Source organism: Halichoeres trimaculatus, unplaced genomic scaffold, assembly GCF_033239565.1.
Source record: "Halichoeres trimaculatus isolate MK-OKI-2021-1 unplaced genomic scaffold, fHalTri1.1 fHalTri1_scaffold_15, whole genome shotgun sequence".
Classification (NCBI taxonomy): Eukaryota; Metazoa; Chordata; class Actinopteri; order Labriformes; family Labridae; genus Halichoeres; species Halichoeres trimaculatus.
The window spans coordinates 8627230-8650717 of NW_027437193.1; the positions used below are offsets into that span (position 1 = coordinate 8627230).

Here is a 23488-nt window from a genome sequence, read left to right on the forward strand (position 1 = left end):
CCCTCTAACGCGGCTGATAAAAGAATCCATTATAAAGGCTTTTCCCAGATCAGACATCAAAGATCTCATCTGAATCCATGTGGCACAATCTCATTACCTTTTTGAGCATCTGCAGTGAAGAATCTGACTTTGTGATTTGACTTTAATGCGGGTTTTGATTGTAATCACCCTTTGAAAATGTATTTTATGACACAGCTTGAGCATCTGCGTTATAAGTTAACCTTATAGTTTTTAACAGTTTCAGTTTGGGGTCTTCTGGTGTTATTCAGTTTGTGATATTTATCTAAAAATAATAGTAGTTTAAATCTATGACATATCTTTTAACTGCTACTTACTTTTGACATAATAAATCAAAACAAACAGCATTCATAGGTTAAAAAAACACACCAGCACAAAACATGGTTTATAACATGTTCTCTCTTTAAGAAGCATGGGATTCATATGTAATCATGAAATGAACAGGATTTATATTATGACACTTTTAAGGCAGGAAAAAATCAATCTAACCTGAACAAAAATCAGATTAAAAAAATGATTTAGATGCAAAATAAACTCAAAAGTAATAATAATAATAACAATAATAATAATAATAATAATAATAATAATAATAATAATAATAATAATAATATATTGATAATAAAATAATTTGAAAAATCTCGACTAAAAATTTAACTTCATTGATTTTATTTGATATGTCTTATATGTTTCAAAACACAGAGAAAAGGCTTCTTGCAGCAGTCCTGGTTTAGTCTTGAAATATTTTGAAGAGTTTAATTCAAAAGAAAGTTTAAGACATTTAATTTTGGAGTTACTTGTTAAAATATCAGAATTTAACAAAATCAAATCTTGCTGGTCACCTTTTTTTGGTTGTAATTTCTGCAGAATGCAACCCTTAGTCAGAGCCCGTACTCACAACAGTGGGTGCAAGTCCTCATGGGAAACGAAGTCTGTCTCCTGGAAACTCTGTATAATACTGTTTGATATGAGTCACAAAAATAGTTTGTTAAAAAAAAAAAAAAAAAGATCATCTTGCTTGGCTCAAAGTGAGGTCACCACAGAAACTGCTCCCCCTGGTGGCTGGCTGTAGTAAAGGTAAAAAAAAAATCCAACTTCCCAGTCATTCAAGATGGGCTGTGGTCAAACTTTAAAAAATTAATACACCTGGTAGAAATGTTTTTCACATCAGACTGTTGTGGTGATTTGAAGATATTTTTTGGCTGCCTTGTATTCATGTCCTCTATTTTCTGAAAATTTTTGATTTCATTAGTTATAAGAGGTGAAAAACGAGGTTTCATGTTACATTTAATGATGATTGACAGCTGCCGTTTTTGTGTTTTTTTTCCAGGGATTGTAAAATATGTTGGGAGGGAGAGCCAAGAAGAGATTAGACTCTTGAAAAAAAAAATATATATTTATGGTTGGAAAAGAATGACAAAGCTCTTTAATATAAAAATGCAAACTTTCTAAATTGATGAGATTATAATGCAAAATTTTACATTTACAACCTTATGATTCCAAGTAAATGTTTCACCTTCGAGTAATTTTGATATGACCAGGGATAATACGTACCTCCTTACTCTAAGTACATGAAATTTCTCTCATGTGCTCAGCCTCTGAGTCTGATCTAGTCCATGACTTTTCCTTGTTAACCAACAGAAAATAAAAACATAAACCTTTCTCCATTGGTCAGTGTCTTATTAGAGGTCTTTATTCCAGTTAGTTAAAGCCAACAGTTACATTCACAACCCCCCTTTAACCTGCACACAGGTCACCTCCACATCCTAACGTTCATCATTTTATTCCTCAGTCACTCCTCTGTTGGTTGAACCATGCTCACAAAATAGTGATTTTCCCTCATATATTTATAACACTCCAGGCATACATATTCATATTTACTGTTTGTACAATACATCGTCTTTAATCCATTCACTCATCTATCCACCACTCCCCGCCACATCCACATGCACACACATAAACACTGTACAGATTTATCAATGGAGCCATGTTCATAGGCCTGAACATTTCATATCCACAGTTCAAGGAAAGACACAGATGAGTACCTTTATTTGTTTATCAAGTTGATGTTCAAGATCATTTGTTCTTAAAGCCGAATGGAGAAGGTGGAGTGCAGATAGATACGTTTATTACAGAATAATAAAAAGCTCTAATGTGTTCAGAGGACCCGCGGGTGGAGTTTTAAAGGATGGAGAAGCAGACTCAGATGAGGGAAGGAAGGAGATAAAAGGGAAAAACAATATTTAAAAAAAAGAGAAGGGGGCGATAAAGAGTAAAAAATACCCTTTAATAACAAAAAGTTGCTAAAAGACCTCCCTTCTTCTCCTTGTTCTACGTGTTTCGTCTTTAAGTGTCTAAATGTCTAAAGCAAAGCACAGCAGTTTGGTTTTTCCCAGTGCGATTTCAAATATACAGTACTGTTCATACAGGGGGCACCTCCACCTCCACCACCCAATACTGACACCCTCTCTGTAGTCCAGGCTGCCGAGGCTCAGTCCTCCACAGCTCTTTTGGTCTCAGTCAGTCTGTGCAGTAGTTAGAAGCTTGTTCAGCCCGTGTTTTAGTTCAGGAATCCAGTGTAGAGACAGGAAGACGTCACCTTTTGCAGTAAAGTGGCACAAACGCAGCTGCAGGACGAAAGAGATTCTGAAAAGTGCAAAGTCTAAAACTGTTGGTCACTATTTTTTAAGGTCTATGATTTGGTTTGTGACATGTTTGCGTGGCTTTGGTCCAGAGGCTGTACGATTTTGGAGAAGCCGGTGACTGCAGGATGGTTTGAGATGAAGACGCAGCAGCTCCAGGCCAGACTGGGCCAGGCTGGACCGGGCCATACTGGACTGTTTTTTTAGGCAGGGCCATGCTGGGTCAGGAAGAGCTCTGCTTTGGGAGAGAAAATTAAAGAAGCTCATCCTCCACTGTGTCTCTACCTGCCGAAAATGTTCTCGTACTCCAGCAGTATTAGCTCTACTATCTGGTTCTGGTAGACCATGTGGACCGCCATGTTCCAGGTCTCTGTTTCAGGCCGGAGCAACGTGGGACCAAACACGATCGCCACACTCTGGGTGGTCATGCGGTTTTCTTCCCCATAGTCGATCACCCTGGAAGGAGAATGCGAGGAAGAGTTAAATAGAAGTGTGATCAGGAAGACATAAACCAATCAAACGCTGCGGTTCATACTTCCTCAGGTGTTTGAAGAGCGCCTGCATGGTGTCGTGGTTTGGTTTCGGCAGCTGTCTCACCAGATCTTTGATGGCCTGGACTCGATGCTTGTATTCTGGGAGCTCTGTGAGCAAAACACGAGACTGAGTGAAGAGAACAACCTATACTGCAGCAAGTGCTTTATAGGATTAAACAACATTTGGTGGTTATTTTCCACAGGATAATTCATCGATGCTTAATCACTTGTGAAACGGTGGATGAACTACAGATCGTAAGCCCTGCTAATCCAAACCACTGAGCAAGGTTTTGATTACAATTATTGACTTCAAATCCCCATCTGGACAACACAGAGAACAAGTGAACACAGACTCAAGGTTGTTCCTTCAGGGGCTTTTAGGAATAAGAAGTTGGTGGATTGCAGGCCTGCCCCTGCTTTTGAACTCCAGAGGTGAGTAAAATATTTAGAAACACAGGTGGTAGTTTTGCATCAAGCTGTGGGTTAAATCAAAAGAAAACATGTTAAAAATCAGTGTGAAACACGTACTGATGGAGCTGACAAAGTCATGGAAGAGGGTGTAAGTGAAGAGAGGCTCCGGCAGCTCCCTGAAGTACATCTTTAAAGCACCAGTGGTCACGTGGATGTCCTCCCACTTTGAGTCTGCCAGGTTCACCTTTTCATCTAGACACAAAAACAAACAAAACTTCAATCAGAGAGATGTTCAGACACAGTCAAACAGCTCAAGAAAAAAGGGAACTATAGCTACATTTCTCCTGCAGCAACCTCAGATAATTAAAAATAGCTTGACGATGACAGAGCCTCTGGATGCAGCCACTTCCTCTTCTGTAACTTGTTTGTTCATAGTTTGATGAGTGATTTGAAAAACAAGTAACCAAAATCCAACTTGATCATTTTTTATGACTCATTTGCCCCTTTCTCTTTACTCCACTTGCTTATCTACAGACTGGTTCTGGTATCTTGATGGAGCACTTCAGTAGGTCATCCTATAACTTTACTTTCTTTTTCTTCTCAGTCTTGTATAGTTTTCTTTTCTAAAAATGCAATGATGAGGGTCTGTTTCAGGAAGCAATGCGGTTTGAAATGTTTCAACAAGCAAACATTGTAAGTTTGCACCATACGTCAGATACCGGCTATACTCTCAAGTTTGAACAGACCACTGCAGAATAACTGCTGACTGTGGGTTGGAATGGACATTATCACAAACAGTTTAGCTCCTGTGTTAGCCTTTAGCTCGGGCTTATGGGTTATGTCTCATATTGCTAATGGTTATGGATTAACAAATACATAAGTTGATCATTTTAACCCTTCACAAAGTCTCAGCTCTGAATGAACAGGATTTTTTGGGGTGAGGCTTGCAGTGGCAAACACCTTGACAGGATGAGTACATCCCTGTGGCTTGAAGCTCTGGGTGCTTTAGGTGAACACACAGCCTATGATGCTAATGTTAGCTCCAGAAAGTCGTCACTTACCATGATTGACAGCAAAGCGTAGTTTCTGTATGACAGCAAGGTTTCCACTCACTCTGTACAACCCGTCCACACACAGACCTGCAAAGGATCATGGGAAGATAACATCTCTACATTAGCTTGTTGATTTGTTTCAGTGCCCTCTGATACTACAAGAGTTATAAAGAGGCAGTAAACCCCTCCTGTTTTTATGAGCGACGTATCATAAGAAACTCATAAAGTCCCATCTCCAGTTTCACACACATGGACTCACCGTTATTCTCCACGTGGTCGATACACATCCTGACGAAGCTGGGCACCGTGCTGCTCTCCCTGTGACACAAACTGGACAGGCTGCAGCCAAACACTTGATCTGAAAACACAGAAAGAAAAAGAGTCATGAAACAGTTCAGTGTTTGCTATCTATGAGGAAGTGATTTATCTCCACTCCGATATGAATGTTCTGCAAAACCTCCCTGTTTTATTAGTTTTAATTAGTGATAAAAATGAGGAGCAATTTCTTTCTCTTGATGTCATAAAAACATGGAACAGAAAACCAAGAGTGTAATAATACTCACTCCCTGGTTAAATACTAAAAAGTTTTAATCCAAACTGTCTAATTTGAAGATGAAAGCTGAAGTCATCCAAATAAAATCAAGAAAAAGTGATGATAACCAGTATAATCCTTCTTTTATGGAGCTTTTTGTGGTTAAAAAATGAAAATGAAAGTACTGATTGATGTTGAAAATTATTTTTACAAAGAAGTGATCAAATTTTAGAAGCTTAACTCCCGCTAATATCCTCTAAATATTCATTAAATCATGAGAAATGAATGATTTCTTTGTGTTTTCAGGTCTATTTGTATCTGAGCACTACCTTTGATGTATCCTTTGTCTCTGACGGCCTGCAGGGTCGGTCGGCGGGTCAGGAACTTCTTCAGCTTGTGTCTGGTCTTCTTGTTGGACGGCTCGTCCATGCTGACTGAGGTCTTCATGGCTGCAGAGGACAGATGAGACAGGACAGTGTTGTCCACCACTCGTCGTAACACACTGATCGCCATGACGGGCGTTCAGAAATGAAACTGTTGTGCAGTTGTTTTGGAGAGTGAGGAGGGAACAGGGGGCTGAGCCAGAGAGACACTTTGTACTTTATGCTTTCACTTTGGGGCTCATATAATGTGCTGCATGTGCTCTGATAAGCTCTTTAATCTTTGGGAGAAGTTCTGCTGCAATATGTCTTAATTTCTAATCTTTTAACTTTTAAATCTTTTTTTCATCAGCTTACCAAAACTTCTAATAAGTACATTTACTTAAATGTGTATTTTTCTGTTAAACACCAGACAGACCTCTGCCTTTCTTGGAGTCTCTGTGCTCTTTCTCCTTGTCGGGTTTCTCTGCACCAGGCGACTCTGGCATGTCCTCTTCTATGGCCTCGTCAGACTCCCAGGCCTGAGACACACACACACACATACAGACACACAAAGATTTAAAAGTCTGGTTGTAAAAACTTATATTTGCTGCACCTTTGGACTCCTGAGGCAGGAAAGTTATGAGTTTTATCTGTGGTTTGCGATAACATCATACTAAAAACAGATACAATTTTATATTCGAGGGTGCATTCTCAAATTATTTTCATGTGTCACGATTCTGCAGATTGATTCTGTTTTGAGTAACAAGGATTGCAGTGACTTTTCTTTATCAAGATCATTTCATTTAAGTGTTCAAGTAAGGAGTCTAGAATTTAGATAACACGCTTTAAAGTATCAGATATTTAGAAAACCTTTACTTGAATAAATGCTAAAACCAAGAATGTCAGCAGCTGTTTGATTAAGAAAACTGGATTATTTTGTGAAGGTGTTGGTGCTTACATGTGTGCTGATGGTGTCCTGCAGAGCTCTGTACCAGTCGTTGACGAGGGTGTCGTTTTCTGACTGGATCAGCAGCTCTGTGCCCTGCCGAGTCTTAACCTGCAACAGAGAGACGCAAAACAATAAATCAGGAATCTTCAGCTGTTTTGATGCTTGTTTTTCACAAGTTCTCTGGTTACTTTGACAAAAACTGTCAAAAGTGCAGTGCTTAAATCACAGACAGGAGCATGTGCAGGAAATTTCACAGTAAAACAAAGGAAAGCACACTTGAAGTCTTAAGTCACCTCTATGACGTGTTTCTTGCTGGACTTATCCTTGGAAGCCCACTCCACTGAGCCGCCCCTCAGATCCACAGTGAACTCTGGTTTGGACTGACCGCCTCCAAACTGGAGAAAGAGGGAAAACAAATCAAAGTAGATCAAGTAAAAGTGACATAACCTTCTTGAGTGTTGTTTTATATTCGGTGTTCAACCATGCAACAATTTGTGTCATGATGAGAGGAGATGCTGCTTTAGACGAACCTTTCTGACCAACTTATCTGCTGACAGTTGAACTTAAGACAAGTCAACCCAAGACTCTACCGACTTAATACATTTAAAAACCCTTAGTGAAAATTTAGTCTCATATTTTAAAAGTTCTAGATTCTTTTTTGTTGCTGTTCATTACTTTGCTGTCCGTAATACTTACTGAGTTAATCTGACAACTGTAACAGGCACATAACGTTAAGAACTTGAAATAAAAACAAAAGCCAAATTCTTCAATCCAACAAGATGATTTATAATCTCCCTTCCTCAAAGAGTGTATAAATGGTTATATAAATAAATTTCCACGCCGCACTTCAATCATGTCCACATATAGCTATTTTTGGGACTCAAGTAGTCTAGTCACTGTACTCCTGTACAAAAGGAAATCATTAATGTCACCTTATAACTAGCTAGATGCCAAATATTTTTACATTGGAAGTCTCACAATCCTCCTACTGTTGCACAATGGTTGAAGGACACTATCTCCTTTCTAAAGCTTGAAAAAAATCAAATAGACACTCAGAGGTAATTCAGACAATTTTTTTCCTATATGTAATCTCATTTTGTTATATTTCAGAAACCTACAAGCTCTGCCAGATTTTTGTATACATTCTTTCGCATTTACAGGTAAAAAGAACAAAATCTAAAAATGTAAACATGTTTGCCAAATGTAATTCCATTGAATTTTGTATGATAAACATATCCGGAAAAAAAAACGCTATGCTGCACTTGATTGACTTCTTTTAGCTTCAGTGCTTTCAGTAAAGAAGACTATCTAGAGCAGCGGTGGCCAACCTGTGGCTTGTGAGCCACATGTGGCTCTTTGCCTTTCAGTGTGTGGCTCTTCGATCCATTCATAAAAAAAACATTTCAATATTGTATATGTATTTTAATGAATATTGGTGTGTCAATAAATCTACAATATTGATATACTGATGCCAACATTGGGATCAGTATTGGTCAATACTTGGGTGATGAGATTAATACTTAAGTTTCAGTTTCTTTTCACTACATGTGCTCCTCTCAATCACTCATGTGCCAATAGCTACCTATCCATCTAACTCGATAGATAGATAGATAGATAGATAGATAGATAGATAGATAGATAGATAGATAGATAGATAGATAGATAGATAGATAGATAGATAGATAGATAGATAGATAGATAGATAGATAGATAGATAGAACTCTGTCTCTTCTGCAGTAAAAACAAAAATTTGTCTTTGACACAGCTCCAAGCTTAAACACACTTACAAACACAATAAATCTTGCTTTGAAAATCGGAAATGTATTGTTTTTTATCTTATATCATTTGGTTTATGTGTGAGAGGATGTGCGTTTGTAAGACCACATGTGTGATGTGGCTCTTTGTAGAACCATGGTCATGTTTGTGGCTCTTGGTCTCTGACTGGTTGGCCATTTCTGCTCCAGAGGTTAAGTAGTCCTGACAGTCTGGTATGTTCTGACAGGTTGAAATATAGCTCAACACTTTTCTGATCTAATGAACACCATGATTTTTACATTTTTAGTGTCCAACAGGAAAACTAAACCTGCTGTTTTTATAAACTCTATTTAGGTTTCTAAAGCAAAAACAACCTAACGTTTCTGATTTAGGATAAACACACAAATTAAAGGCCAGGTCGCCTTGCTAAGTGATCTATTTATCAACTAATGACAGTAATTTAACCCCCGATCCACTCCCCATGCAGTGACAAATAACACAGAGAGGGGATGGGGTCAAAGCGTGGCAGACTGGGTGACATGCAGAAGGGGACGGGGTGAGGAGAGACAGAGGCACACAAAAGGAAAGAGGAAGCACATACAGAGGAGGCTCTGTCGAGCTCAGAGCAGTCAAAGGAGACAGCGGGACGTTTCTTAGCAGCCGGCTTCCAGCTACTCAACAGTGACAGAAGAATTTCAGGGAAGGAGCCACTGTGGTAGTACGGCTACATGGAAAGATGGCGAGGGATGAAGACAAGGACGATGGGGGGAAGTGAGGCCAAAAGGAAGGAAATGGAGGCATGGAAATGGAAAGAAAGGAAAAATCTAGAAGACAATTCAACCCTGACTCCTGGGTCATGTGACATGCTGCGCCCATGTAAACACTGTGCCTCATTTACCTTCATCTTCCTCATTTTATTTTCATTAATTTGTTTCAAAGGAAAGTATCTGAGGCAGATATATGAAATTGTTGTGTAGAAGCTTCTTGAAAAGAAGTTATTACAGAATTAAAGATAAAAAGGATTGCACAGACTTGCAGAAGTAAACGAGGCGCAGTGTTTTTTAACATGAAAAGGTCTCCGGCGTTCAGAGATAAAAGACTCTTCTCTCCTTACATATTAACTTGAAAAACTATTTCTGTTTTTTTTCTTGACTAAACAGAAACTTTCTAAACTTAAGTGAAAAACAAACAAACAGGGAACAGTTTCTGACACTAACCCAGCTGGTTCCTCCTCCTTGGCCTTTGGCAAATAGCAACGAGGACCCTTGAAGCACAGTCCAAGAAGAAGTCCAGTTCTTCCTGCAACAGATTGTTTAAAAGCAGCACACAAAAAAATAAATATACAACTCCTCCAACTCCATAAATTCTCTGGCAACTCTACAGCTGCTTGATTCATGCAAAATATATGAAATGATGCAAAAAGCTGCTTGTCTGCTTAGAGCTCTTTCCCGAGGAGTGGACATTGGTAGCCAAATTTTTTGATTTCACTGCAAAAACTCAAAACTGAGAGACAGTTTTTGTCTTATTTTATTAAAAACTATCTAACAAGACTTCAAATGAGCTGACATGTGCCAGAAACATTTCTTTCTTAAAGGGGGAATCTGCAGGATTTTCCATAAATAATAAAATGTAAACTTCTACGGGAATAATCCTGCTCAATCATCTTCTACAGGCCTCTGTACATATTTGTCTGTGTCTATGTCTGCCTCGAACCCTCTCCTTGGCCTGTAGGTTGATGTTTTGGTTGAATTAGGACATCTCTGGGTGGAGAGTACGCGTGATTACATCAGCCAATCACATTCTGCCCAGCACACAAGTGACTTTACATATTGATTAGCGTGTGGAAGAAGCTATCCCAAGCGACTACAATAGTGGATGTAGCACGAAGAATGAAAAAGGCAACCCAAGTGAAACAAAACGCCAAAAAGATAAACCTTTTTCCCAAATGAGCACTGCAAAAAACTTAAATCTTATCAAGTGTTTTTGTCTTTTTTTTAAGTAAAAATTGTCTTATTATACTTGATATGAGCCACTTTCAACTTAACAATCCAGAAAAATGTCTTGTTTCAAGTTATCAGAGTACATAAATGAGGTTTGAATCACTTGTAACCAGTAAAAAAATCTGCCAATGGAACAAGAAAAAATTGCTTGAAAAATTTATTGAGACTAGAACAATGTCTTAATACAAGTAACTTTTCTCTTGCTCCATTGGCAGATTTTTTTACTGGTTATGAGCAATTCTGACCTCATTTTTGTCCTTAAATAACTTTCAACAAGACATTTGTCTGGATTGGTCATGTGAATTTGGCTCATATTGAGTCTAAAAAGGAATTTTCTACTGAAAATAAGACAAAAACACTTGATAAAATTTCAGCTTTTGCAGTGAGGGTGAAGCTTGGCTCGACTTTCACTCGAATTTGGGCACTTGGAGAGCAGCGTGAGACGAAGAGCAACATGTGTTGACTCTCTGCTGAGCAGGTATGTGTTGAATACCCATGATTAGCTTGTGCTAACATGCTAAGTCACAGACATGGTCAGAGGCAGTGGGTGTGCGCTGCAGCTGGCACTGAGCCGAGGAGGAAGAACTCTGTTTGAATTTGTGTTTACTAACTTTACTTTGTTTCTTGTATTCATTTTTTTCATATTCTTGAAATTATTTTTATCCTGTGATATTTTCAGAGAGGGCAAATTTCTGAACCTGTCTGGTGAATGTGGCTCATATCAAGTGTGATAAAACAATAATTACTAAACACAAGACTTGCTTAGATTTCAGTTTTCTACAGTGTTGTTTGTCCACATCAAATCCATCTATTTAATTCACGGTTTTATTGCAATACACTTAGTTAGCTGGACTTTCGTCTACACAGAAGGTTCCTGGTTTGAATCCAGGGACTTTTTGATCGAGAGTTCTCTCATTGAGTTATAAGTGGTATCGATCGATAATGGATGATTATGTGGTTTAAAGCTCTACTCACCGTACTTTCTTGCCATGCTCTGTGATTTTTGTTACATTTAGAACTCCACACTTTTCAGATGGCTGGGGAGAAAACAGAAAAACAGGTTACACACACATCAATCACTTCAGCTTTGATTAACAGCCACAGCAGTAGGAAAGAAAGAAAAGCTGCCGTCAAGAAAAAGCACTGAGGCGCTCTGTTGTAAAACACCACCACCATCACAGCAAACCCACCACCGGAACAACCACAGTTTTCAGCTTGGAGGAGAAAGACTTCTTTCATTATTCTCTCTCAAGTTACAAAACTGTAGAAACAGACACCAAAGACAAATAAATCACAGGAATGTTCTGCGTGAAACTACTCGTTCTGCGCTCTATCAGTGATTTTCTTCACTCTGATTTAGACAAACAGAGTTGCACGGTAGATCAATGTGCAAAGGAACAAACATAGCAATTTATACTGAATGCACACTTTCTGAAAAGGTGCCAAGTCCAGTAATGTAGCTCAACCGTGCAGCTGATTAACATGGATTTCTACACAGGCATTTTTTATGCTTTATTCTGTTTCCACCTAAAGAGTTTCTTTGCCAAGACTTTCCACAGCGGTGCAGGAACCCTGCAGTTAGCTGCAGCGTGAGCACCTGCTCATTCCCAGAAAGCAGGCTAAAGCCCTGCAGGAAAGAGATAAGTGAATGAGGTGAGTTGAGGTGAGGGGTGAGTACTAACGGAGGTAGGGGGCTTGGGAGATGAAGGGCAGGAGTCAGAATCAGGTGAGGGGGGCTTGGGACCCAGAGGAGCGTCCTGGTGAGGAGACAGGGATGAAAAAACAAACACATCAGCCAACAACAGGAGGTTAATGAGAGGATGATGAGAGGTTAAGAAGACACAGACAGCTGGAAGAGTGTGATGGTAATTAGCAGTTAAATGATAATGCTGCAAATTGTGTGGAGTGCCTCTGAGATGTTCAGGAGGCATGAGTGGCTTGTTAATTAGATGTGGAGGCAGGTATTTATACCAAAGCCCGTGCTGCAAATTCCTTCAGTGTGAGGATATTTGAATCATTTTTGTGTCATCATGGACAAACTGTCAAACACAATACTTCAAGATTAAATATTCAGTTTCTTTGATTTTAATGAAGAGGCTCGATCAGCTCAGGGAATCAGGTGATGAGAGGTAACAGAGATGGAAAAGAAATTACTCCTTCAGGCTGATTTTCGTCATGCATGTTGATGCTTGGATTGCATGCTTGGATTAAAGAGCAAGGCCCTGGATTGGTGGGTCGGACAGGCTACTGACTTGATGTTTGTACGGGTGTTGGCGGGCTGAGCCTGAGCGGAAACGCCTGGTTTTAAAGAGCCGCTGAAAAGCAACCAGTCTACAACTGAAACTCACGTAACAACACCTGACTCATTTAGTGTCGGACACTTCAAGGTACATACATCGATGGAATACTAATCAATACATAAAAATTCACTTGAAGAAGAGTTTTGTTATTTTTTTCTGCTCCTGGTTAAACTCAGTATGTAATAAAGGAGCTGTAGTTTCAGACCTTGTCATTTGGGTCTTGTACGTAGGCGCTGTGCCTCCATTTGGTGAGGACGATTGGCTCCACTTGTCTCCTGTCCAGACTGCGACTCTTTGGGGCGTCTCCAGAAGGCTGAGGAGGGGAATTGTTGTACTGGAGGAGAAGAAATCAGAACATTATCTTTCAATACACTTACATTTATACTGCTTGAAAACAAACACAGTGTTTATAAGGACTACTTTTAGGCGTTTGATGCCCTTATTTAGAGGAAAGGACCATGGACCAAGTAGAAAACAGGGACGAGAAATAGAGGGATGACATTTGGTAAAGGGGCTGTGGGTCAGTTTTAAACTCGGGCTGACCACTTGAAGGACTTAAGCCACTTTATATGGGACTGGAGAAAAAAGTTTAATCTCCAAAGAGTTTGCAAAGTGTTGGGACTGTTTTTCAACATCAAAACAGTGCAGAAAGAAAAGACAGTTCTTGGTCTCTCAATGGACAAATATCTAAAGATATAATTAAACTTCCTAAAAGTGTCTGACCAAATATTTATGAAATGTATAATTTATTTTGTTTATGCAAAATGAGAAACCGCAGAGTCTCTTTCAGCACAAAGGCTGAGCATTTAATCTTGGGAATGTTGCAAACTTGACAGAAAAGTGTGTGAAATTAGGGCGGGATATGTTGTCACAGTTCAGGCCGAGCCCATGAGTTGAGTGGCCTGGGTTCAGATCCAGTTTGTGGCCTCTTTCCCACAAGTCACTCCGAACTCTTACTTCCTGCTCTGTCCCCTTTCCTCTTCTCTTATTAAAGGCATTAACAGCCTGAAAAAATAACTTCCAAAAGAAAAATGTTTCTCTGAAAATGCTTTTAGAAACAACACCAGCAAAGAATTTGAATAGTTAACACAAGAAAGGCTAAAAGTTCCATCTTGGGGTTTTATCATTTTTCTTTTAACCAGTAAAAAATATGTCTTTGTTCTTGTTTGCTGATTAAAAAAATGACTGAACAAGGGGATGTGAAATATTGATCCTTTTTCTTTTATTTAAAACACTTCCACAACACAAAAACATCGGATTAATTAAAAAATAAACACTAAAATGTGTCTGTAGTTAAGTTAGTTTTCTTGTTATCTGTCTTTCTGGTTGTCTTCTTTGCAAATCATCCAGACCGATAACTAACAGTTGATATTAGGGGTTGCTGGAGCTTAAATAAAATTTTTTTGAACCTCTACTTTTAAGCTGCCCAGTACATACACGTACTTTAATATCATCTTTAAATAACAAAACAGTGAGGATAACAGCAGGTTCTCACCTTTGGAAGCTCCCATTCTGATCTTGAACCATCTGCACTGTAGTAATACGGTCGACCCTGCTCATCCACGTGTTTCAGCCACTGTCAGTGCACACACACACACCAAGAAACACAAGACTTTAAAGGAGAATTGACATTACTGTGGCATCTGTAAAATAACATTAAGATAAAGAACTAACTCTTAGAGTGAGTTACGCACAAGTTAATAATAATGTAAAGAAAGTCTGTTTTTTATTTTCCTATGAATGTACATGAGAGTGAGACTTCAGGGATCTTAAGTTTTAGAACAGACTTTGAGTAATGAAAGATACATTTGAAACGAGGGTAAAATGTAGGATAAAGCGGATATTTTCAGTTTCTCCTGTCATGATAATCGTATTCATGCGTTGGAGGAATAACTTTTTGCCTACTCAGTGTGAAGGAATCACTTGAAGTGAACACTGCAGAGGGAATTTGAGCATAAGACCAGTCCCACATGCATTCCCAGAGTCCCCCACAGTGAAGCAGAGCAGCCCAAGCAGCCGGTACCTTCTCATTAGTATAGTCGCTGACGTACAGCGTGTGGCCAAACTCGTCCATCTCCTCCGACCAGCCGCGCGGCGGAGAGCCGTACTGACTGTCTGACTGGCTAGAGTAGGCGCTGAAGCAGGTGTCCTCCGACGACAGAGGCTGGAATCGACCAATCGAGAGCGAGAGGAAGGGAAGGAAAGACGGCGAGAGCGAAAGAGGAGTGGTCTACCATTAGTGCAGAGAGAGGGAGAGAGAAGAGAAAGCATCTGTCACCACGGAGGAAAGCACCCAGAAGCTATCAATCAACAGAAACCCCCAGAAGCACTTAAACACACCCCATCAGAGAGCTACTAATCACTAATGTTCATGCTGGATTTGGACAGAGAGGAGTAAATCTGGAGGGAGACATTGAACAAATGAAGTGGCAGTGTTTTGTCTGTAGGGGGCAGTGTGGTACAGATTTTTATTTAAACAGAGCCTGATTCAAAATCAGAGGTGACTCCCAAATGATTTAGGCAAACATGAGAGTGAGTGTAGGTCCTAAAATATGTGGAGTCATTGACATCTCATCAGGACTGTAACTGTTTAACAGAGCCAAGGATGTGACTGTAGTTTAGTCATCCTTTCTCAAGTTATTCTGTGACGCACTCTTTCCTTTCTCTCAGTTTAAACCTCTATGATGTGGCTGTGAAATAACTCACACTGTATGAGTTTACAGCAATGGTTATCACAAGGCAGTCACAAAAAGAGTTAAATAATGGTATGTTATACTACTGTAGCTCCGACACTGACCCAGTGTAAAAAAGGAGTGTGTGCAGGTGTTTGTAATTTAATGCTTGTGGGAACCAGTTTAGGGTCAGACAGGTTATTTTTTCTTCAACTTGCCTGATGGCCTTTTCTGAGGAAAACTGTCCACATCCTCTGCTTCATTTAAGATAATAAACCAAATCTTTAAATTTGTCTTTAATAAAGTGGAAGTTATAAGCTGAGTAACTCGACCTTAAGGCTGGTACACATTATAGGATTCTTCAAAACTTCACACATTTGGAGACCACTTGATGGTAACAAAAGACAGATCGCACAAGATTTCTCTCTCCTGATCTTACAGTGTGGTGTGCACTTCGAGGACACAACACACTAACAGACTCTTCAGCAGAGCTTCAGCTTCTTCATGCTCAATATTCCAAATGTCGTGTAGTAAAAAGTGACTTCTGTGTAAACAAACATGACGGACGTACAGGAAAAAGCAAAGATGTTTGTTTTTGGACTCTAGAATTTTGAAAAAAACACACAAAAGAAAAAGGGATTATGGAAAAGTTTGTGGAGATGGCGGAGATATGGGCTGTATGAATAACAATGGGAGTTGGAGGTGAGTAAAGTTGTCAAAGTCATCATACAATCGGACCTTTGCTGGCTTTGATCATTAGGGATGGGTACCGAATTAGGTACTTTTATAGGTACCGACCGAATTCTGACAAAAACACCGGGACTGATTCACATAAAATCAAAAGGTACCATGTTTAGGTACCTAAACGCATCCTTGTGACTGTGAGAAGGTGAAAGAGTAGGCAATTTTCCATGCTGGACATGAACACAATATGCAAGGCTATATATTGAAGAATAGATATGTTAAATTGAAAAATGTTTACATTTCATTATTAAAAAATGATACTATTTAGCACATAAACACAAAAAAGTACCGAAAATTGGTACCATTGAGTACCGGTACTGATTGCCAGGTACCTGGCATCGGTACCATATCATTTCAAATGTGAAAGGTACCCATCCCTATTGATCGTAAGGGGGAGGCAGGGACAAAAATCAGCCTGATTATCCTGTAGTGTGTACCCGCCTTTAGTCTGTTGAGTTACTCAGAAAACCGAATTTGTGATGCATCCTATCTCATAGATTCAAAAATAAGGTTGTGTTTTCAGCTTTGGAGAAAGATTGTTGGTATTTCATTTAAATGACCTCACTCGCTTTTTCTCATAAGAGAAAGCTTCTGCTGCACCAGCACAATGCAGATACACTTTAATAGGCAGGGGGAAAAAGTTGACCTAGAAGCTGATGATTTAGGACACATAAAGGTAGATGTGCTATGAAAAGTGCACACATGTGTTTCTCAAACCCTCTTTTTACAATCAGTACCTCTGAGCTCTCTCCTGCACTGTTGCTCTCTCCTCTAGAGCTCCCTGTGCTCGTGTCCCTGGTTCGAGGCGGCTTCCAGGTCCTCTCCTGGGTTGAACGGTTGTAGTAGAAGTGTCGTCCGTTCTGGTCCTTGTAGGTCTCCCAGTCTCCCATTGAGTGGAGGGGGGAGCCTGAGGGGATGGGGGGCATGTTGGTTTGGGTGATCTTCAGCTCCTGGAGGTTGGTGTAGACGGGGGACTCTGAGCGGCCGTGGCCTGAAGAAGATACCGTCTGTAGGGAGTGGCAGAGGGAAAGAAAAGTGTCAGTCATCTGAGAGTAGGGTTAAGTCTGTTATATAATCTGTTCCTCGACAGCGAGTGATGAGGCATGATGCAAGACATTCACAGCTTTTAGAGAGTAAAGCAACAGCTGCACCTGCAAGCTGGTGGACTCTTCCATTTAAAATTCACCATCTGAGAATACTTAACACATCACCCACACACTGATAAAAACATGAGCAGAACACGGTGTCAATCAGCAAGTCTCTCAAAGGTTTGAGTGGCTTTAGGCACAAAGGAAATTGCAAAATGTGACATGAAACATAGTTCAAGCTGACACAGCTACTACTGCCCACAGAGGACAAAGTTAAGCATGAATGGACACGGCAGGAGGAGGAGGACAGGGGAAGGAAATGCTGTTCTTATATAATGTAGCGTGGCAGGGGCTCACGTCAGGTGGAAAAAAGGAAGCAAAAGTGTCCCTCAAGAGGCACCGTGGGGATTCATTCTTACAGGACAAAACAAAGTGGTCCACGTGAGAAGTACTTTCTGATTTGGTGGCATTGGCAGGGAAGATTTGGCAAATTTTGCACGAGTGCAACCCAAGGGGCATCATCTGGTTTAGAAAAATGAAGCCTGTGCAGAAATGCTAGAAGTTGCTGTTCATTGAGAATCCACATGAGAATGGCTGCAGAAAGACCAGAAACCACATACTCATCAGGCCAAAAGAAACAGACTTTTACGGTATTAAGAAAATAAAAATACAGCCTGGATAAAAACACAGCTTGAGTCTGCAACGCTAGTATGCTATTGGTACACATGATACAGGGGTGACTTTTTGTCCTAGATGATATTGGGATCATCTGTTTGTCCAATTAGAGCCAAAGATCAGCTCATGTGACCAGCCGGTGCCCTATACCTGGCTGGTCAGGAAAGCCAAAAAACCTGCGTTATATCCAATATGGCCACATCTGACAACTGGCTTTGTGTCACTGTATCCGTAAAAGACCATATTAGACTATACTTTTATACAGTAGCATCCCACACACTCAGCTCACAAGTGCATGATGCCTACAAATGTAGCATAAAAGAAATAAACATGATTTACAACAGTATAGGATTTATCGCCAAGAAGCATTGTTAAACAAAGCAATCATTCATCAAAAATAAACATGAACTGTGCGAAGTTTCCTTGCTCAGTATTTCTTTTTGAGCAAATAAGCTTCAAACTGTTAAAACAAAGTATTGTTCTTCAGCAATCACGCCTTTGGTCTATAAATGATACTCTCAACAAACTGACTCAACAGTTTCATCATGATGAAGAGTCTCACAATGAGAATTCAACAGCTAATGCAATATCCTCTAAAATAACTGTGATACGACTTTTTTTTGTTTTCCCACATGGAGCAACATCACTTTGGCAAGTGACTTCCTGTTGCAATTACTTACTGTAGTAGGAAACACGTTTGTTATTTCAAATAATTGTGAAATAAGTATTTCACTTGATAAAATTTACTCTCAGAGGTTGAGACTTTGGCGCAATTTGATGCAGTTCCTCAAACCAAACACTTCTGGGATAAGGTTTACGCTGCAAAAAAATGAAATCTTTTTTAGTGTTTTTGTCTTATTTTTTGTTTTATGATATGAGCCACATCCATCTGACCAGTCCAGAAAAATGTCTTGTTTAAGTTTTTTAAGGACAAAAATGAGGTCTGAATTGCTTGTAGCAAGTAAAAAGATCTCCCAATGGAACAAGAAAAAGTTGCTCTAAAATTTGCTTGAAACTACATGCAACTTTTCTTTTGCTGCATTGGTAGATATTTTAATGTGGCACATATTAAGTCTCAAAATATATTTTCTACTTAAAATATGACAAAAAAAAAAAGATAAGATCTCAGTTTTACATGTCCCTGCAGAGGGATGCAAAGACAGACACTTGCTGACATTTCTTAGATCACAAGAAAAAACACAAATCATGCTTCAGGTCTTTTTTTATTTACAAGCAGGTCTCTTAATGGGGGAAAAATCTCTAATTAGTTCCCTGTAAACCTGCAGAAATGCTAAACAGGGATGAGAAACAAGACAAACAACCAAATGTTATTTGAAGTTAGGATGAGAGAGTCTGCGACTGACTAATTTTGTGAATAAACTAACAACTCTGGGTGTGAATTACAACACTTGTGGAACTAAACAAAGATCCTGTTTCTAGCTGAACCCCAGCACGTCCACAGCTGCGGTGGAGCCAGCATGCTGTCTCTAATGACAGAGCATCTTTCTTCAAACAGCCCAACGCACCGCCGGTTCAGTCAATGGGCTGCTTGTCATGATTATTTCATGCTGGCGTTACAAAGAAGAAGAGCGGCAGAGCGACCAGGCAGAGAGGGAGTCATAAATAATAGCCGTGCCCCAAGGCCCCCTAACACTGGCGATGTGATGTTTTTATTGCAGAGGGATCAATAGGGATGAAATATGCAGGAGCTGAGCAAACAGCTGGAGGTGCCCGACAGGATCGAACACTCAGTGGCCTGAGAGCCGCGCTGCTCGATACTGGATCACAGCGGGATTAAACAAAAGGGGGAGAACATATGTATAATATATATTTAATGTCAGCTTCTATATCTTATTTTAGCTCCTTCAGAGCACAGACATAACAGAAGAATTTTCAACAAAGTTTTTCGATTTCAGGCAGAACACTGCAACCAACGACACTACAGTCAAAACTGTACATCATAGAGCATGCTACAGCTTCAAAGTGAGTCAATGTTTGACGTTTAAAATGTTGGTAACATACCTCTGGAGGGGAGAAACTAGTGAACACATCATCCTCTTCATGCACTGAGAAAGCACGGATAAAACTTTTCCTCAGCCGCACCATCGCCATGGTCACTGCTTAGTATGTTTGAGTTTGAGTGTGAGCCTCTCTGACAGCGTGTCTCTGTGGTCTTCCTCTATAACGCTGAGCAAACATATCATTTAGAGCATGGATTTGTCAAAGGGGAAGTCCTCGCACGCCACTCAACCGATAAAACAGCCACAGTGAGTCAGAACAGGACTTCAGCGCCGGTCATCAAAACAAAACTTACACCCACAGCAAATGAGGAAAATAAACTAATTCAAGTAGTCAGGATGTGGTAAATATTGCAAAAATATATTCTGAGGACTTTTTTCTAAAAGTGTTAGAAAGGCTGAAGCACTCAGACTTCTGCTGGTTGTACTTGAGTCTGGGACAAATTTCTCTCCAATGAGAAAAATGAAAGATCAGATGTATCTCAGGCTCTTTTTAAAGCTGGTTTCACTGGTTTTCAGCTAGCTGGGAGCTCTGTATAAGGCTGAAAACTGCTGCCAGGGTTCTCGTACTATCAGCAATGCGTGCTCTGTCAAATAACAGCAGTCATTATGTAAGTAACGGCTGCACCGTCAGGTCGGCTCGTTAAAAATGCATGGCGTGTTTCAGGACTTCATTATAGCAGCGGTATGTTCCTGAGCAGCTGGTGCTGGACATCTGGTGTGAACAGACTGACCACCTGATCAATACTGAGCTCTAAAACCACTGAGCCACGCAGAGTTTGACCTCTTACATTACAGGAGCTGCTCTCTTTCACTGTGCGATGTGAGAGGTTGCCGGGTGTGCTAGGTTCAGCATGTTTTATGGGGCAGGGAAATGGAAAAAGTGATTTGTCCTCGGTTTCAGACAGTAAAAGGCAAAAATAGGCATTTTCCAGGGTTAGGGTAAATGAATTTTCAAATATTCAAAAAGTCATTTTTTCTGCGGCAGATCATAGTTTTGTGAAAGATGCTTCAGCTGTTACATGTCAATTTCATTGTTTGGAACCTTGCCGTAGTTGTGAAACCAACCATGAGCCTAACTTTTCTTTCATTTGCTTGAAAGTATTTTGACATTTGGAGTCCTCAGTATTGTTTAAAAAGAGTAACTGTGATAAGTCTCTGTGATGAAAGTTGAAATTCTACTCTGAAGCCAAAGTTATACCAATGTATGCTAACCGCTAGCGTATCAATGCAATTTCCTGTATACATTAGCATCAAGCTAGCGCTATTTTGTTTATTTTGAATGTATTGAATAGGAATCTCCTGTGAGAAAGTAATGTAGATTTCTGTGTGTGTTTAGTTCGTCAGTAACACTTCAAGCCAGAAATCCTTAAACAGGCTTTTCTTGGGAAATGTTATCTAACTGCCAAGCTAAGAAAGCTGTGGCAGACTAGTCACATAAAGTCCGGCATAGTGTAAAGCATGGATAAGAGAATCGTTAAGCACAAAGGCTAACGATATCGATGAATTGAAACATTTCATATTGATTCTCAACAGGAACCGGGTTTCGATTCCCAACCCTACAGGTAGGACTTTTCTCAAACTATGTTAAAATAGCTCCACCAGCAAGTAGTGCTGAAATTACAGATTCATTAATCATATTGTTTTCATTAAAGCTAGTGTGAGTAGTTTGGAGCCGAAAATAAAACAGCCTGAAAAGATTATGACTGAAAGAATCAAATGGAATCATCAGAAGTCAACAATTCCTTTGTTAAGAAAACAAAAACGTGACCATAAGCACTGTAGAAAAGATGATGGATGAAAGTATGATGCATGAAATGTCATTTATTTACATGTCCCAGAGCAATATTTCTAATCAAGGCTGCATTCACAAATAAACAAAAACTCCTGAAAACTTCCTGGAACTTTCAGGGTTAGCTGCACGTGTGATCACGAAAATGCAAAGTGATTGACCTGGCTTTGCCCAGGCAAACATGAAAGAGCGACACTCAACAGGAAATACAAAAACACTCAAAGTTAAAGAAGGAGAATCACCTCAATACCAGATCAGCAAAGGCGTCTGTCAGTCCATATATTTGCATGTATCAGTGATAAAAATGCAAAAACCAAAACAGCACAGCGTCTGAGGCTGTTGCTTTGTCTGCTATCATGTTCTGAACATCACTATAGCTTTTGTCAAACCCTTCCTTTCAACACTCATTTTTAAGAATGTGTGTAAGATGATTTGGTGATTTACTTTGCTGAAAAAAATGAGATTTGTTTTTTAACCAGAAAACACAACTTAGGAATTTCACAAGGCTAACCAAGATTGAAGACATGCCTGATGTTGCCAAAATCAATGCAAAACAAACAATTCCTCACTGGAGCTGTACATAAAAAAGTTTTGCTCCTTTCATTTGTCTCCAATGTTTACTTACTGAGCGTCTTTTTATGTTTTAACAGCGGGCCAAACAAAACCAGAAATCTGGAAATAAGTCAGCCAAGGTCACAAAACAACACAACAACAAAAACACAACCCCTGCAGCCTCCACTAAGCGTGCTCTGTAATGAGCAGCCAAACAGTTTTAGGGCAACTTTACATGAATCAGGACGACCACTTTGCATAAAAGGAGCACAATGTTCTGAGTCTCACTTCAGACTAAATAAAAACCATGCCATGCCAAAGCATCTGCAGCCGTTTCCGTCTAATATTAGCTCTGAAGCCTTCAGTGCCTGAAGCAGAGTCCTCTCCTTTTCTTTCTGGCTCGGATGCAGTTTATCTCTGGCTGAAGAACACTAGACCAGTCGATTATTATTCCTCCACAGAGCTGCAGGCGGCACAGATAAGACTCTGCAGGTCTCCTATCTAAAGCTGGCAGCGTCACTCTCCGTCCCTTTTTATTCGCTACACATTTACTGCTGCTCAGGCCTGAAACAGGAAATTAGGGAGGATGATGGGCTGCAATCAGGGCTGCTGGCAGATGCAGAGAAGTGCTCCTTACTGTACAGCATCTGTTTTGCATGCAGCTGACTCTTTTTGCGGTTAAGAGCTTACAGATCATTACTGTAATGGCTTTGACCAGTTTATTACCGCAGTTGTGTCCCACAACCAGGTGTTGCTTTTAGGTCGGGAGTCATTTTGTCACCAGTTTGGGCTTGTTGGTTTGGTTGCACTCCAGTGAAAGGAAACAAAAGGTAGGACAGCAGTGGAGAGCCTGACGCCAAAGAGTGTTTTATTCTCACCTTGATTAAATGGCTGAAGGGAGGATTTTGGGTTTGCTGTTTTGTTTGTGGATAACTTGAATTACTCTCAGGAACATAACCTCTTTCAGTAGGGATGGGCATTTCAAGGAAAAAAGCAATTTGATATTCACAAGGGCTGAGACAATATGCTGTTCTTGTGATTCGGTTCTAAGACGATTTTTGTGGTCAGCTCTCCAGAGAGTACTGCGCATGTGCGGAGGGGCAAACGTAGACAAAGTCTTTGCCAGTTCAGAGGTCATTACAGCCACACAGCGCTGTCTGGAGTGACACAGACTGCAGCAGAGGACTAACCCGGAGCGGACCATGATGGAATATTGGTGAAAAACACAAGTTTTTGGACGATTAATGCAGTTTTAGGAACGGCGCTGTCTATGCCCCGATGGATCCCATTATACAGACGTCCGCTGCACGATTTTGGATCTAAATATCTCCTGAAGCACTGCTTGGATCAGGAAAGCCTTCTGGGTGAGTATTTTGTTCTATTTCATTCTATAAAC

The 23488-nt window shown here is 40.0% G+C and overlaps 1 protein-coding gene across 4 annotated transcripts in view; it reads right to left on the reverse strand.

The window, feature by feature from the left end:
* Window positions 1-2069: 2069 nt before the first annotated feature.
* Window positions 2070-23488, reverse strand: part of LOC141804442 (rho GTPase-activating protein 12-like) — a 60894-nt gene continuing 39475 nt past the window's right edge. The window contains exons 3-18 of one of the 4 annotated variants that reach the window (XM_074688864.1): window positions 16705-16974; window positions 14575-14781; window positions 14047-14127; window positions 12757-12885; window positions 11934-12008; window positions 11227-11288; window positions 9469-9550; window positions 6790-6891; window positions 6506-6604; window positions 5984-6086; window positions 5515-5634; window positions 4913-5011; window positions 4663-4740; window positions 3719-3853; window positions 3193-3298; window positions 2070-3113 (exon numbers count right to left, since the gene is read on the reverse strand). In XM_074688864.1, coding sequence (XP_074544965.1) covers window positions 2939-3113; window positions 3193-3298; window positions 3719-3853; window positions 4663-4740; window positions 4913-5011; window positions 5515-5634; window positions 5984-6086; window positions 6506-6604; window positions 6790-6891; window positions 9469-9550; window positions 11227-11288; window positions 11934-12008; window positions 12757-12885; window positions 14047-14127; window positions 14575-14781; window positions 16705-16974 — 1923 coding nt within the window. In that variant the 3' untranslated portion in view covers window positions 2070-2938. The remainder of the gene's footprint in view (window positions 3114-3192; window positions 3299-3718; window positions 3854-4662; window positions 4741-4912; window positions 5012-5514; window positions 5635-5983; window positions 6087-6505; window positions 6605-6789; window positions 6892-9468; window positions 9551-11226; window positions 11289-11933; window positions 12009-12756; window positions 12886-14046; window positions 14128-14574; window positions 14782-16704; window positions 16975-23488) is intronic. The other 3 variants (XM_074688866.1, XM_074688865.1, XM_074688867.1) reach the window with 3 other exon arrangements.